General features: G+C 43.4%; 1 protein-coding gene across 3 annotated transcripts in view; it reads right to left on the reverse strand.

Moving 5' to 3' along the window:
- Positions 1–3,100: 3,100 nt before the first annotated feature.
- SV2B (synaptic vesicle glycoprotein 2B) overlaps positions 3,101–16,856 on the reverse strand; it is a 67,461-nt gene continuing 53,705 nt past the window's right edge. For 2 of the 3 annotated variants that reach the window (XM_021680521.1, XM_021680523.1), the window contains 4 exons: positions 12,905–13,038; positions 10,319–10,519; positions 5,775–5,934; positions 3,101–3,326 (listed from right to left, as the gene is read on the reverse strand). In XM_021680521.1, coding sequence (XP_021536196.1) covers positions 3,143–3,326; positions 5,775–5,934; positions 10,319–10,519; positions 12,905–13,038 — 679 coding nt within the window. In that variant the 3' untranslated portion in view covers positions 3,101–3,142. The remainder of the gene's footprint in view (positions 3,327–5,774; positions 5,935–10,318; positions 10,520–12,904; positions 13,039–16,856) is intronic. The other variant, XM_021680522.1, reaches the window with a different exon arrangement.

The following is a 16,856-nucleotide window of genomic DNA, read 5'->3' on the forward strand; positions in this document are numbered from 1 at the left end:
GTAGGGGATTACGGACTGAGAGATTACTCCAGAATTATAGAGAGAGCATCACTGTAGGCCTTGTAACCCACTCCCAGTGCTACCTGTCTCCTTGGTCACATCATTTGATCTCTCAAGGTCCCCATATGCAAAACAAGGTGAAAGAAATGATTCTCAACAGGCCAACCCCAACTGATTCAATCAATTTAGGAATCCAGAAGAAACCTTAGTGTCTGGAAATAACCTCTAGCCTCAGTTCTTAAAAGTTTGTTTATAATTATTTTTATTATTATTTTTAATGAGCTAATACAAGGTAGCAGGGGACCCTGGGAATGTGGTTATTTATCACATGACCTCAGGTGCATGTGCTATAAACTTCACAAATAGGCACACCGCTTTCACTAATTATTTCCAATAAAACAGAAGATCAAAACTCAGCATCAAGAGATGACACAACACTGTTGAGGCTGTTAAAAGTAACAGAACAGGCATCATAAAATACATCATGAACCGTGAACAGCTTTGCTCAGTGAAGGAGAACCTCCTCCTTCCACGCTGCAAGGATGCCATTGGGAGTTTCTCAGGATAGAACACGAAATGAAAAAGAAGGGCCTGGCCAGGAATGCTGTACATTATCCCCCAATGACCTGCCACAGAGACTATTTTTAAAGAAGCATTTATCTCAGCAGGAATGACAGCATTTAAGAAGAGGCCAGGTACCAGCGCCAGGCAATTCTTCACGGACAGGGAAGGCTGCAGAGCTTGGCTGCACCCTTTACAAAGGCCTAGGTGATGGATGACACAGGAACTGCTCTTGGTTGGTTAGGTGGTTGGTTTAAGGAGCCATACAGTTAATGCAGATATTAGAGCTCGAAAACCCAAATGGAATTGACCCCCCAATTACGGCAGCCATCTCTACACTCAAAAATTAATCGGATGTGAGATTTACAAGATCCACCTTAACTACAAATGCAGACTCTACCTGCTTTGTAAATTTCTTAAGTGGTAGCTGCTCGTTAAATTGTATCATCCCATTGAAGAATAATGTTACAAGGGATGTGGCCATCTCCGGGTTACACAATTCTCTTGAACGGACCTAGCCACTGTATTTCATAGTCAGAATATGGAAAGTAGATTACAGCTATGTTACACTGGGCCTCTCATTACTGATGTAGCCTTTATGTTATGCAACTCCTATAAAACACTGAGAGAAACATTAATACACAATAGTATATTTATATATTTGGGGGGATCAGGGTGTCAAATCAGAGTTGACATGCCTTCTTTCCCTGTAAAGAAAAAAAAAGAGTGAATAAAGAGGTAGGAGACAGGAGAAGCAGAGTCAACATTTTAACCATTAAAGCTGATCTCAGATCCAAGGTGGAAAGGTGTCGTAATATTTACTCTTTCCTCCTGTCTACCTGTTACTCCAGAAAACAACGGAAAGAGGGCCTGAAGCTGTCCTGGGACCCAAGTGTCTCCCCAAAGCCGAGAAAACACTCCATGTGGTCATCATTACCCTGCTTCGGTTTTTGGAGATGCCTGGTAGGGAGTGTGTAGCACTTGACAGCACTCAGAACACCGCAGATCAACTTGAAGCATGAGTTCTTGCAAACTGATGCTCACCGGGCCTCGGCCAGTCCGACTCCAGGGACGAGAGCTCATAGCTCACTGTCCTTCCAGGCTAGATAGTTCTGGTGTATGAAACCTTCCTTTTCTGTGTCGTCAAGACTTCAGTCTATTGCGGACCCTTGCCAAAGCAGTTTTCCTGGGTTCCCCACCCCCATCCCCACCCCACCCCCATTCATGTTCCAAGCAGGTCTCAGAAAAGAATTCACTTGGAGCACTGAAGGGAGACATACGTGACATCCACTGCATGCCCTGATTCCCATGCCAATGACATCTGTTTTCAAAGGTCCTGAACCGAGACACATAGCATAGATTTCTCATGGGACCTGACCATGATAACAAATATGGATCATGTTTTACAGCTAAAAGAAACAAAGAATTTATGCTTTGGAGAACTGTGATTACTCTTCCCCATCCCTCCCTCAATCACTCATGTTGTCCACTGTGTTTTATTCTTGCCCATAAAGAGAATGCCAGAAGCCCCTGAACCCTTCTCCTGTTGTTTCTGGGGGTGCAGCAGCGTCTAATGCCAGTACCCACGATGGTGAGCTTGTTTCACAAGTGATCTGTGTAAGAGAGAAAAGTAACTACTCCACCTACACAAAGAAAAGTGCCTGGACTAAATGAACTGTACAACACGAGTTTACGAAGTGCATCCTCCTGACAGCAAGTTAAATGGCTATAAGATATTGTGGTTGCATTTCATTCAATCAGACCTAATTTCCTGGGACCCCAAACACCAACTCCTCCCAAAATATGGCTAAAAGGCTGGCAAATATTTGCAGGTACCATTTCTGCAAATTAAACCCAGATATAGTTATGTACAAAGTTAGTTTACAGAATACCTATCGCATTAAGTTTCTTTGAATAGATCAAAACAGGTATAAATAGCATCCTTAAATTTACCACCTAATCGTCATGGAAAACTTAGGACACTTGGTTGAGGGGGAGCAGATTTCTATAGATATTGATCAAATATTTGGTTTTCTATATTAGAATATCTTCAATGCTATTGTGCCAATTTTCAAATGGAACATAGGCTCGGTGATACTCTTAAATGCAAAAATATAAGTATCTTGTATTTCAAGCCCAATATTTATATGATGACTCTAACTTCCTGACAAGTCAGTGTGTTAGGTCATTGGGCTCTGAGAAACTTTATGGAGGAGGACCTTAAATGTTTCTCACCCTCAGATTCATTTTGAAATGCAAATAAGTCCTTGCACCTCACTAGGGGGAGTACACAGTCCTTGCTCAGCGCATGCACCCACTGGAAGGTGTGATCCTTCTTCCCCTGCTTTGGGCTGGGGAGACCCGAAGCCAAGAACACCACTCTGGGATTCTAAAGGTGATTCAGGACACCCCCAAATCAGTCACCTGAGTTACAAACATACTGACAGCTGAAATGGGTCCTAAACTAGGAGTCACAAAATCAACTTCTCCTCCCGTGTCCTCTGGACAGTGACAGGAAGCATGGGTGCATTTAAGGTTCTTGGATAAGGTTCTTCCAATATCTTCTTTCCCCAGAGGTTGTTCACATCAGGACCTGTTCTCGGGTCTCTGGCAGCCGAAGAGCAATCAGGCCACCCCCAACGAGAGACGCAGCGGCCAGAAGAATGGGAACCACTTTGGTTATCCCAACAAAAGAAGAAAAGATGGTGTTTCCCAGGATGGCGCCAAATTTGCATAATCCATTAAGGATGCCAAAGGCTGTTGCCCTGTAAAAGAAGAAGAAAGTCAATCATTCTAAAAGATGAACCAGACCTCCTTGGGATGAGCAGGACTGGGTCCTTTCTTTCACCTGTTGTGAGGGAAGGTATAGTGAAGGTGTGGGAGGGAACTTTTGTTCCTAAATGTAAAAGTCAAACATTCTCATTTTAATCAAATTTGGAAATACAGAATAACATACAGATGCAAAAGTATATAACCCCACCACTGAAAGGCAATCACCACTATTACCAGTCTGGAGTATTTCCTTCACACTTGTTTCTTTCTCTTTTCAAATGTTATGTCTTTTTGAAATTGTCACAGATAGGACATGCATATTGTGAAACACTGAAAAAACAGAGAGAATGAAGCAGAAAGTGTCACTGTTCCTCCTCAATAACACCCTGATCCTCTGTGGCAGATCACTGTTGTGTGTCCCTAACTAGCATTTCTCCAAATGTAGACTACATTTCCCAGACTCCCTTGCTGAGGAGTCTGGCCATGTGACTATGTTTTTAGCCAATGAGATATAAGTGCAAATAGCAGCTCCTGAGAAATTTCCTTGAGAGATGTCATGAGTGGTACTTTTTGCTCTCTTCTCTTCCGTTTTTCTTCCTTCCATCCCACTTCCAAAAATGTAGATGGTCTCATCTTGGCCCATGGCTGAGCTCATGAAAGGGTGAACAACAAGATAAAAAGAGCCTGCAGTCCCTGGTGTGGACTTCTACAGGAGAGAAAAAGGAAATGCCTACCTTCTTAAGGCTGCAGTTATTTGAGATTTCTGTCACCCATGGCAAAACCTAATCCTAATTATTATCTCTCAATCACACTTCTGAGGGGCAACTATTATTTTTTTTTAAGTTCATTTTTCTTAGTAATCTCTACATCCAATGTGGGGCTCAAACTCACTACCCCAGTGATCAAGAGTCACATATTCTACCAACTAAGCCAGCCAGGTGTCCCCTTAATGATAACAGCTACTAATCATCTGTCCTTTCTTGACTCCATCTGTATACAGAGACTATATTCCCAACACCAGCTCTCTTCAACTGAAGCAAAATATTTCTTTTTCATATCACAGGTTTACTAAGAATGTGTCTACATTTTTGTACATTAATTTTTTTACATTTTTAATCACTTTATATATAACTAGCCCCCCAATCCCTATCTTTTTGTTTTCAGAATCTGCTTGGATATTTTCACATGTGTATTTTTCCAAATGAAATTTCCAAAGTTGTCCCAAGTTTCCAGAGGAGGGGGGAAAAAAATCTCATTGAATTCTGAATGGACTCTTTGAAGTTAGAAGGAAACAAAAGAAGATTTGAAATTTGTGTAAGAATAAATCTTCTTAGAATTTCATAAGGTATATCTTGACATATATGTAAGTCTTCTGTTTTATCTCTCAGTAAAGCTCTATGGTTGTCTTCACATAAGTGTTTCATCTTTCTTATTATCCCTTATATTCTTATATTCCTAGATATTTTATGATTTCTGCTGTTATTAAATGGAATTCAATTTTACTTTAAAATTTTTGGATACATTTTTAAATCCCATAAGTTATTAAATTAGTTTTATTATTGACCACCTTATCAAATTAGTTTTCTGTTTTGAGCAGTCTCTTTAGTTAATTATTGTCTTGGGTTTCCTAGATGTAAAACCATATACCTTTGAAATAATGAAAATTTTTCCTCCTCTTATTTTTTGTAAAACTTAGAAGCTCTTTGGTTCAGGGGAGAGGGGCTCCAAATATGGGATGCTGTGCTTTGCTGTAGCTAGCCATATTCTAATACCTCTGTCACCAATTTGGGTAATATCATTAAGATTTTTTTGCAGAATTTCATTTACCTGCCTTCCACATCACTTTGCACTCCTTTTTGACCATAGGGCCACTTACCTGCCATCCTTAAAATTCACAATTCCCTCTCCATAAGGAGAGATAACTGCTACATAATGGCTTTGACCCCATGCCTTTCAACCAGGCTTCTTCCCACATGGCTTGCACAAAAATAAAAGTAAGCACTGGGCATTCCTATCACATTCTCTGCTAATGCCCTAGACCATCAGGACTCACCCCCACCTTTATCTGCCCTTGCCTCTCCTCCACCCTTTGTTTATCTAGTTCTTCACCTTTTCCCCCCTCTCTCCCATTGGAGGTCTGTTTTCACCTCTCTCTGGAGTGCATGATACCTATGGTATCACCCTCATTTCTCTCTCCCGAACATGGTTTGCACTTATCCTTTGTACCTGACCCCTCACCCCACTCCATCAGGCTTCAGCCTGCTCACCTCCATGCCTATACCAGCCCCCATACAGGAGAAACTCAAAAACCAAAGAGATGCTCCCTTGGTCCATGAAACACCAGAAGACCAAGATGGCTGTGGGGGAGGATGTTGGAATGGCTAACTTCCGGCCAAAGAAGTCCGAGCAAGTCCCAGAGAGAAGCCCACGGCAGAACTGACCTCTGGTTGGTGGGATACAGCTCCACCGTGATCACATCCAGAGCATTCCAGGCTGCAATACTCGTCCCACAGAACAGGCACTGCCAGCCAATCATCGCAGACTCGCTGTTGCCAAAAAACAGGAAGAAGCAGCAGACCGCTGAGATTAGCATGGAGCCACCTACAGGGGGAGGTCAAGGGCAGAAAAAAAAAACAAAAACCATGAAGCCCATGTCTTAGACAAGACTGTCACCCATAGGTCTTTCCCCTCTCCTATCCTCACAGGTGTGCCTGAAGTAACAGGTCACCTCAAGTCACAGGTCCATCTCTACACAGAGAAAGCATAGCTTGAACCCCCCACATGGTACTCCAGCCACGGGATTAGAGCCTTTCGCGTGGGTCATGTCACCAGAATTAGCCTCCCAGAAGGATTTTGAAATCCTCACTCTGTGGTGCTGCCCAGCCCAGAATTATTGGGGAGGAGGCCAAGGGGACATTCCTTGAGAATCTATTATATCCCAGACATTGTTCTGGGTGCCTGAGATACATCAGTATCAAAAAATCCTCTTGGAGGGGCGCCTGGGTGGCTCAGTCGTTAAGTGTCTGCCTTCAGCTCAGGTCATGATCCCAGGGTCCTGGGATCGAGCCCCGCGTCGGGCTCCCTGCTCGGTGGGAAGCCTGCTTCTCCCTCTCCCGCTCCCCCGCTTGTGTTCCCTCTCTCGCTGTCTCTCTCTGTCAAATAAATAAATAAAATCTTAAAAAAAAAAAAAAAATCCTCTTGGAGCTTATGTGCTACTGAGAACAGAACTGTAAATGGGCTGCAGAAGAAAACCTGAAGGGCCTTGCTCTTTATTCTCCATTTATCCTATCTCCACCCCAGACATCTGATCTGCCCTTCTCAGCCCTGCCTGTTTCCTGAGAAGCTAGCCCCCAGGGACTGCATACCTGCTGCTCCCTTACCAGCTGGGAGCAGATAGGGGTTGGAGTATTTCTTCCCAATTCCCGTCCTATCTATAAAGCCCTTTTTTGGTCATGGCTGCATCCCCCCCAGGACTATAGTTCTTTCCGGGAGCCTCCACCTCCATGGTTCCTGCTCTCCCTGGGCTCGGTGAGTGCTCTTCTCCCTGCAATCGTCGAGGCAGTACCTGCTGCCAATTTTGCTAGCATGTGGGAGCCTCATCTGCCTTAGTTGTTCCCATAACCCTGTCCCCAAATAGCCAGTGAGGTAGGTACTATTTTTTTTTTTTTTGCCAACATTTTATGGGTAGGGAAAGTGAGCCAGCACAGAGAGGTTAAGAGACTTGCTCAAGGTCACACAGGGAAGGAAAGGTGTGACTTGAACTCAGGCCTCTCCATCACGAGGGAAATGAGAATTAACCGAGTAGAAGTACAGTGGGCCACAGGGATCTATAGTAGGATTACCCCCCAAAGCCACATCCCATTCCTAAAGTCTCTTCACTAGAACTCTCTGGGGTGGATTCTTTTTCCCACCAACACTCTGGCTGGTACAGCTCATGATAAGAGGTCCCACTGAAAGAAGCTGTGTCAAATGCTGCCCAAATACATTCCATCCGGCCCAGAAGAGCTTGGGGAGTGTGGAGTGGATGCAGGGCATGGACCAGGGTATGGCTGGAAATGCAGTGGGAATAGATAGTGTGGTTGCTCCAGGCAGCTTCAAAACAACCAGCTGGGAAACAGTCCAAGGGCTCCCCTTCCAGGTATCAGGACCCTGGGGTACCTGTTGCCAAGGAGCCATGTTGGTGGCCTGGCCTGACCCACAAGGGCCTCCCTGGTCGGGGGGCCGCCACCTGGAATATCACCCTCAGAGCTCGAGCTGCCAATATTGATACCAAACCCTGCTGATGAGCTGGGACATGGTAAATGTCGCCTGGATTCTGCTGATTCTGGGAAGGGGCGGGGCTGTGAGCAGGTCACCTGGTAACGTCTTTCCAAACAGCTAGGAAAGAGACAAACATCTACGGGACCACAAGTGCCTTGGGAACCATATCACCTTAATGCATGCCTCCCTCAAAGTGGCCAGCCATGGCGCCTACCTTAGAATAAATGTTTATTGGATACAAAATATTACCATCAAATAAATCAAGTGATATTCAGGGAACTGACCTCTCAACTATGTCAGATAATTCTACTATAAGTCCCTGTGGCCCATTGTACTTCCACTCGGTTAATTCTCATTTCCCTTGTGATGGAGAGGCCTGAGTTCAAGTCCCAGCTTCCCCACCCTGTGTGACCTTGAGCAAGTCTCCTAACCTCTCTGTGCTGTCTCACTTCCCCTATCTGTAAAATGTTGGCAAAAAAAATAGTACCTACCTCACCAGGTTATTGAGTGTTAAATATGTTAACATTTATGAAATGCTTGGCACGAAGCCTGACCTATAATACATGCTTTATAAGTGTTTGTTCAATGCAATTTCTAGTTTATGTCTGTCTCTCCCAATAGATCATTTGCTCTGTGAGCATGAGGATGCTGTCTGTCTCAATTACTGTTGCCTTCCCATTGTTGCCACACAGCCTGGCAGAGAATAAGTGCCACATAAATTATCGCTTATTAAATGAATAAATGAGGACTAACAGCTTCATCAGGAAAACTACTCTGTTGTTAACAAGACACTACTTCTACCCAGGAAAGAGCGCGGCAGAGTAAGCAGGACAAATTCTGTGCCCCGGCAGATTCAAGAGGGAATTTTTCTGAGGAAATAGCTCTTTCCGTTCATGGAAAGACTATTTCAAAACAGGTCACCCACATCCCACCGAGCTATTTATTGAGTATCTAGTATGTGCTGAGCATCACTGAGAATATCACAGGTAACCCGCCTCGCGCCAGACCTTCTACTAAAGATCGAAGAAAGAACTGCCTGAGCTCTTAACAGTGCAGCTCAGAACCAAAATACAGACATTAATAAAAGAGTAGGATACAAAGAATGAGAGATATTCATTCCAGCTGTCCAGTTGGGGGAACATGACAGGAATCAGTTCTGATCTGGAATACACGCATGATGCCAAGAAGGACTGCAGTGGCCACAAAGCAGATGTCCGCTCTCTGGCTGCCCTGCCTCCTTCCCACCTCCAGCCTTCCCTCTGCCTCCGTGGGGGAGCGTGTGGTTGCTCCAGGCAGCGGGCCACACCCCTGCACACCACCCCACCCCTCGTAGACCCTGCCTTCCCAAGGATGTCCTGGGTTACCCCCAGGGCTCAACCACAGCATTCGCTGTTCAACTGGGGCTGGAAAGGCCAGGGGCAGAATGGCAGAAATGTCACCCGTCTACTCTCACACACCTTATCTCATTGGAGCAAACGGAGGTATTACTTTCACAATTGTGAAACAGAAGCTCTGAGAAGGAAAGGAAGGGTGTAGACTCATAAAGCAAATGTTGGCGGAGATGGCCACCTGACGCCCAGCTGCTGGTCTTACACAGGGTGTAAGCTACCTTCTGCCAAAAAGCTCAGGAGTTAAGGAGTTAGTCAGTGCTGCCCTTCCCTCAGGGGCTTCAGGTCTAACCATCTGCCATGCCTACACATGACTTCATCCTCACCACAAACAGCATTCATGCTACTTTTACAATAATAATATTCAATGAGCCCCACACCGGCAAAAGCTTCCCTTGCCAAGCTCTGACCAATGTGCTCTTCTCTGACAAAATGACTATGTGATTTATTTTGTTTCCCTTTGAGCTTCGCTGGGAGTGAGTTGGTATTAATTTTCCTGATCAACTACATCCCTAGAACAGACCCTTCATGTCATATATATCAATGTGTTGTTCTCATCCCCACCCTGGCCTTACAATATATACATTCTGATATGTTTTCCCTGGCCCTGGGTGTATATGTTTTGTTTCTTATTTTCCATGCACAGCATGTGTTTCTGCAGCAAACTGCTGAGGATCCTGGTGCAGTGAAGCAAGGCATGCATGAAAACTTCTACCATTTCAAGAACCTACAGGGCACCAAGCACTATAAGATGCTCTGGCTACATCATGCTCAAGCCTCACAAAACCCTACCAGCTAGTTATAGGTACAGATATGGAAACTGAAGCCTGGAGAAGTAAAGGAACATGTCCAAAGTCAAACAGCCTTGAGGTGATAGGACTCGGACATGAGTCTGTCCACCTCCAAAGCCTAAGTGTGATCACTATGAAATTATAATAAGTAATGCAATCTATTTTAAACCCATCAGACGAACCAATGTTCTCTGAAGAGCATTTTGTATTTTTTTCTGACAAAAATCTTACAAAGCAGGTAGAATGGGCATGTTTAATATCCTTACTGAAGTACTAATAGCATAAGTGACTACCACAGAATCGCTCAGTCGGGAAATGAAGATGAGTCTCTGACCTGGACCATAGGTCTCAAACTATGTCTGTGGAGTCCTGGGGTTTTGGAGACATGCCTGCCTCCTGGGCTCCACACCAGCAGATCCCGTCTTACCTGTTTGGTTTCCAGTGCAAGATTTCTTTAAGAAAAAGAAAAAAATCCTCTTCTTTAATACACTTTGGAAGCCACGATCCCTACCTACTGGAGGAGATGCGGCATCCCTAGCTACTCACCAATCATCTTGAGCCTTCCAACTCTATCCATGAGCAGGGCAGAAATGATGTTCCCGGGCAGGACGGACAGACTGCCGAGGAAGCTAACGAGGTAAATCAGGAAGTCATTATCCTGCTCAAAGTCCATGTGGCAGCCCTCCTTCTGCTCCAGAAATGAAGTGTTGATAAACCGGCAGTTGATGAATTTATGCTCATAGAGGTCTGGGGAGAGAAGGACACCTTGGGTTCATTACAGTGAGCAGGGGCTGGGGAGAGATGGGGCGGAGGCAGGGATGGAGTCATGCCCCTTCCCTGGGCAGGATGCTCCAAGCCTCCGGCAATCAGATAATCTCAAAGTCAAGGTGATGTGTGGTCAGGTGTGGATGAAGAGAAAAAACTAACAATGTAATGACTGCTTCAACTTCCCATAAGCAAAGGGAAATGAAATGAACACTCCTGGAGAGGCATGTCTGAATACATCATCTCTCAAGTAGGAAATGGTCCTGTTTTTATCAATGAGATGACACCAGGGTCCACACCAAGGCAGGGCCACTCCTCCGAGGCTACCCAGCTTATAGGAAGCAGAAGACAAGAGAATTGGGTCTGGATTGAGGTGACCACTCCAAAGCCCATGCAGAAACCTGAGCATTCTTCAAAATAAAAACCATTTGCAGGGCGCCTGGACGGCTCAGTCGGTTGTGTGTCCGACTCTTGATTTCAGCTGAGGTCATGATCTTGGGATCCTGGGATCGAGCCCCACATCAGGCTCTGTGCTCAGGGTTTGTCTGCTTGGGATTCTCTCTCTCTCCCCCCGCTTGTGCTCCCTCTTTATCTCTCTCTAAAATAAATAAATAAAATCTTTAAAAAATAAAAATTAAATTAAATTAAAAATAAAATTAAAAACCATTTGCTCAGCATTTTCCAGGGTGGGGAGCTGGGGAGATGAATGTGGAAAGCACAGAGGATTTTTAGGGCAGTGAAAATACTCTATATGGCATGATAATAGTGAATATATGCCATTACACACTTGTCCAAGCCCAAAGAGAATATCCAACACCGAGAGTGAACCCTCCTGTAAACTCTGGACTTGGGATGATTCTGAGGTGTCAGTGTAGGTTCATCAATGGTAACAAATACACCACTCTAGTGGGGGGATATTGATAACAGGGGAGACAGGGGCAGGGGGCAGGAGTTCTATGGAAATCTCTGTAACTTCTTTCTAATTTCATTGTAAACCTAAAACATCTCCAAAAAAATCAAGTCTTAAAAAAATATAAGCCATTTGCTTTGGACCTCGTTCCCAAGTCTTCCGACACCTTCTAACACCAACTGTTTGTGCAGAAAGAGTGCCTAAGCAAGCTCTCATAAAATCTGGGTTTCGGGAACTGGCTCTGCAGCTGACCCTCTTTGACCTTCCTGAAACTCCTCCTACAAAATTAGAAAAGTACACCTAATTCTCTCCATCACTTCCCAGCACTGACATTTCATGAGTACAGGTGTTTGCAGAAATCCCCACATGACAGTATGCAAACAAAGAGGCAACTTAAAACTTGAAAGAAGAAACTAAAAGATGCATCAGGTTTTAATGACAAACAGGCAATGTATAAGCCTTTTTAAGTTCAGGCTAAAAAAAAAAAATTATGAGAGTACATCTCATAATGGATCACTTAGAGACGGAGGGATATTTGGAGGCCAGATATTGAACATTTTGGGGCTGACCTCATGGAAGAAGAAGATATTCTTGCATCAACCACAGTGCTGAGGCCCAGGAGAAAGCACTAATATTGGCACAATGCATGTTGTTCAGTGGAAAGATCACAGACTTTAGAACCAAACAACTCAGGAATGAATCCAAGCTCCCTAAGCTTGCTAGCTGTGGCCTTGGACAAGCGCTTAAGCCTGGGTTTCCTGAGCTATAAACTGGGAGTAAATGTACATTTCTCACTGGAGACAATGTAGGTGAAGCCCCTGGTAAAGCTCAGGTAGTTTCCTTACGTCTCAATTCCCCTTGGTATGTTATTAACGTATGATGAGAGTAGTAAAAGTAACGAGGAGGGATAGAGTGGTGGGATTTTGTGACTATTTTTTAATCATGGAAGTCCAAAATGGTGCAATTTTAAAATAAGCTTTTCATCTCACTTTATGCACAAGGCTTGAAAAGATACAATTTTCCCTTTTCCTTTATTATTGTGAGAACAGGAGCCTTGAAGTTTGCAAGATTCAGATTACATGAGGTCTTCGAGAAAGCACTCCACACATAAAATGCAGCCTTCCTGAAATACTGGCTTTTCATCTGTGTCATAGTGTGTTCCTACCGAAGACCTGCAGCATACAAGCATCAGTCTCCTTGAGACCAGAGCACTCACCCAGAAATTTCGTTTCCACTTCACATGTGATAAAACATGCAGACAAATTAAATGCATTGGTAAAGACGGTGCAGCTAATCCTTGCCATACCTCGGGCTAGAACCCATTTCTCCAACCTGACTCTCAGGAACCATGTCTGTGTATACCTTCCTTCTCCTAAAGCTTATGACTGAGCACTTTGCTTCTTAAATAAGACCAGTCCACCCTTGATACCATGCACCTACACCACCCATGCTCTCACCTGTGTTGTAGAAGATGGTCGATTCAATGGTGCAATTTTTGAAATAGGTATCAGTAGATGTAACGTCTTCAAAATAGCACTCGTCAAAGAATGTGTCCTCAAAAAGTACATGTTTAAAATACATCTTTGTGAACCTATGGGAAAGACATTAGTCCCCGAGTGATTCAACCAGGAAGAAAGAAGACTTGAGACCAAAATGGAAAGCACAGATAGGCAGAAAAAGGAGAACTTCAAACCAAAGGGTGCTGAAACATTATTTTCCAAGGTTAGTTCCCTATTCTTTAGCTGGTGTTTATAAAGGAGGGAGGAAGCAGGAGTGTGGAAGCTGGTATCTGGCCCAGGTAGATACTGGGGTACTATGCAGCAGCCCGATGATTCCCAAATGCAATCATGGACCTTCTGCATCAGACTCACTGAGATATGGAGTAGCGTGAAATGAAGGTACTGATCACGTGGCACTTTATGAGGAGCTTTAAAAACATGCAGGTCCAGGGCACCTGGGTGGCTCAGTACATTAAGTGTCTGCCTTCGGCTCAGGTCATGATCTTGGGGTGCTGGGATCGAGCCCCACATCAGGCTCCCTCTCCTCTGCCCCTCCAACCCCACCCCCTGCTCCTGCCCTCTCTCTCTCAAATAAATAAAATCTTTTAAAAAATGGCAGGTCCCTCAGCTGGTCTTAGTAGGTTTGGAAGCAATAGATTTGTGAGGGACTGAGAATCTTCATTTAAAAATTTCCCCAACAAAGATTTAGAGCAATAGGCACTTTCATTCACACAGTTGGTAGAATATAATTGGTGTAGCCTCTTTGGGGAGCAATTCTGCAAAATTTTAAGTGCGCACTTGCATTGACCTAGAAATACCACCTCTAAGAATTGACCCTATCTATACTTGCTCATGCATTCAAAGAGATACATTCACTGATGCTCAATGCAACATTTCTTATGGTAAGGATTGATTACTAGACGGATGATGGGTAGGTAGGTAGACAGACAGACAGATACCACGCAGTGGAATACCATGTGGCTGTTACAGTTTTTAGGTAGATCCATATGCCTTAATATGGATCAATCTTCAAGGTATATTGTTAACTGAAAAAAAATCAATGCAAGCTGTGACCATTCATGTAAGAAATTATATGCCTCCAAATGCATAGAATATGCCCCAAGAGTTACACAAGAAACTGGTAGATGTGTGGCCCTGGGGAGGTGCACTGGGATGAGCTTAATTTTTCCCTTATACCAAGCATACATATTATTTCTTCACTGAAAAATAAAACAAGGGTGGAAGCACCTAGGTGACTAGGAGGTGCAGCCACATTTGGGAACCACTGCTGTACTCCAACTCCTACATGAACTTAATAGGAAAAAAAATATTACATTCAAAACCATATACTGACATACATTAACATCATCCTCTGCTGGACCTTTACCAAGCTTGGTCAAACTTTTAAGCTAGAAGCCTTGGATCTGGTTGTTTTTTGTTTTTTGTTTTTTATGTTATGTTAGTCACCATACAATACATCATTAGTTTCTGATGTAGTGATCCACGATTCATTGTTTTCATATAACACCCAGTGCTCCATGCTGTACATGCCCTCCTTAATACCCATCACCGGGATAACCCACCCCCCCCAAACCCCTCCCCTCTAAAACCCTCAGTTTGTTTCTCGGAGTCCATAGTCTTCCATGGTTCTTCTCCCCCTCCGATTTCCCCCCCTTCATTTTTCCCTTCCTTCTCCTAATGTCCTCCATGTTATTCCTTATGTTCCACAAATAAGTGAAACCATATGATAATTGACTTTCTCTGCTTGACTTATTTCACTTAGCATAATCTCCTTCAGTCCCATCCATATTGATGAGAAAGTTGGGTATTCATCCTTTCTGATGGCTGGGTAATATTCCATTGTATATATGGACCACATCTTCTTTATCCATTTGTCTGTTGAAGGGCTGGATCTGTTTTCATTTATGAAGAATTACAACTCATTCATTTGTCTATTCATTTATTTATACACTCAGTCTTCAGCAAAATTTAGGTACATGGTATTAGGTGCTATGCATACAGAGAGGAAAGACAGGGTCTCTGCTCTCAAGTCTAATTGGGGGGGGGGGGAAACAAGCAAACAGACAATAATACATGGAAGTCACCATGATAGAGTTGGCACAGGCTGCTGAGGGTCATTGTTTCTTTCAGGGCCACCACATAATTCAGTCCATGACCACATATGATGACCAGTTCTCCTTTCCCTTCATGCTATATTATATTCTGCTAACAACCCTACTCTAGAGTCACCTGTCATGAGCTTCTGCAAAAAGACCTCCCCCCACCCCCACCCTGAGTAAGAAGGCCTAAGCAAGTGTTTCTCCAAAGAGAAGTCCCCAGAACACTTGCATCAGAATAAAACCAAAGGTTGTTATGAAAGATGCAGTTTCCTATATTCCTAGACCTCTTGAACCAGAATCACTCAGGCAGATGCCAGATTATTTTTAAAATGTGAGAGCCATTGGTCTAGAGAAGCCAAATTATTTTATAGAATTTTTCACAGGGTCAAATTTGCTACAGACTTTTCAACAGGGGCCTCCAAAGGCTATCACTGAACTCCAGATTTCCATGGAAATTGGTAAGCCTTGTGTTACAGGAAGATGCCTTTGATTTCAAAATTAATGTAATTTGTATGCTGGATATGTTTACTCAGGAAAGCTATTCCTGGAGACTGTCTCAGGTCTTTGCCTTTCTTAATATATCTTTCTCTTTAATATAGTAATAGGCTGCTGATGTGACCCTCAGATATATTTTAATGTTCTGCCAAGGGTGGGTGAGGGAGCAGAGCCATAAATCATAATGGGCCTGACAAAAGCAGACCTTAAAATGTATCTCCAAGTGAGTTATAAAAAGCCAAAGTTATAAAGAAGGAGATAAAAGGAGAAAGGACCAAGGCATATTTTATGAGTCTTTATATAAATCATCCCCTATCTCTAATTTATATACTGAACTGACTTGAGATTCTTCATTCATGAGAGTTCAAAGGCTGAAAGAAAAGTTAGCATAAGTATCTTATGGAACTTGTCCTGTAAGAAAACATGAGCCACTGGCAATCCAGAATCTATGGCAGGATTATTAATACAAACACTTTATCTCAGTTACCCTCAGGCCCAATGGCTAGTCCACCAAATGGTCTAAACTATGCCAAAAATTTTATCTGCTTTGTCACTGTATTTTACCTGATGGCATCCTCAAGAAGCTCTGTCTAATTATTCTTCTAATAAACAAGAAAATTGATCATTAAAATTTAGTGTGATAATTATCAAGATAGGGGTATATTCTAGGATCACTTCAAAGGGGACACTTATGATCCGATTGGGAAAAGCATGAGATGACGTATCCTGAAGGACAAGTAAAAGCTATCCAAGTGAAGACATGGAGTAAGTGCAGTCCAGGCAGAGGGAACAGCATGTGCAAAGACATGGAGGCATATTACATACACCCTTTAACTGCCTTTTTTGAAAAGTACAGAGTTCTCTCCCAGATAAATTAAATCACTTTTTGGGGAGAAAATAAACAAAGGGTACAGTTCTCCAAAGGTTCCATACACATATCCTACTATCATATACCTTCCAGCTACAGTAAAATGAAACAGAATGGTTTGGAAAAGAACTGGAATTCTAGTCTCTCACATATTATCTCCTGTCAGATCCTAACCTGAGGTAAAGCAGAGCATAAAAAAGAGGATCATTTGCTTCAGAAAACATATGTGTGGACCTATTTTCTTTAAAGAGAGGAAGAAGGTGGAAATCTTGCCTAAATGCTCCACATAACTTGTTAAATTCTCTAATGTGTCATCAGGCCTGTCCCCCCACTTCTGATACCACTCTCCAAAAACTGACGAGTGGAGTCCAACTTTCAGAGCTTAATCACCAAGAGATCTCAGGCAAGTCTTTTCTCCTCTCCAGGC

This window comes from Neomonachus schauinslandi, chromosome 9 (genome assembly GCF_002201575.2).
Source record: "Neomonachus schauinslandi chromosome 9, ASM220157v2, whole genome shotgun sequence".
Classification (NCBI taxonomy): Eukaryota; Metazoa; Chordata; class Mammalia; order Carnivora; family Phocidae; genus Neomonachus; species Neomonachus schauinslandi.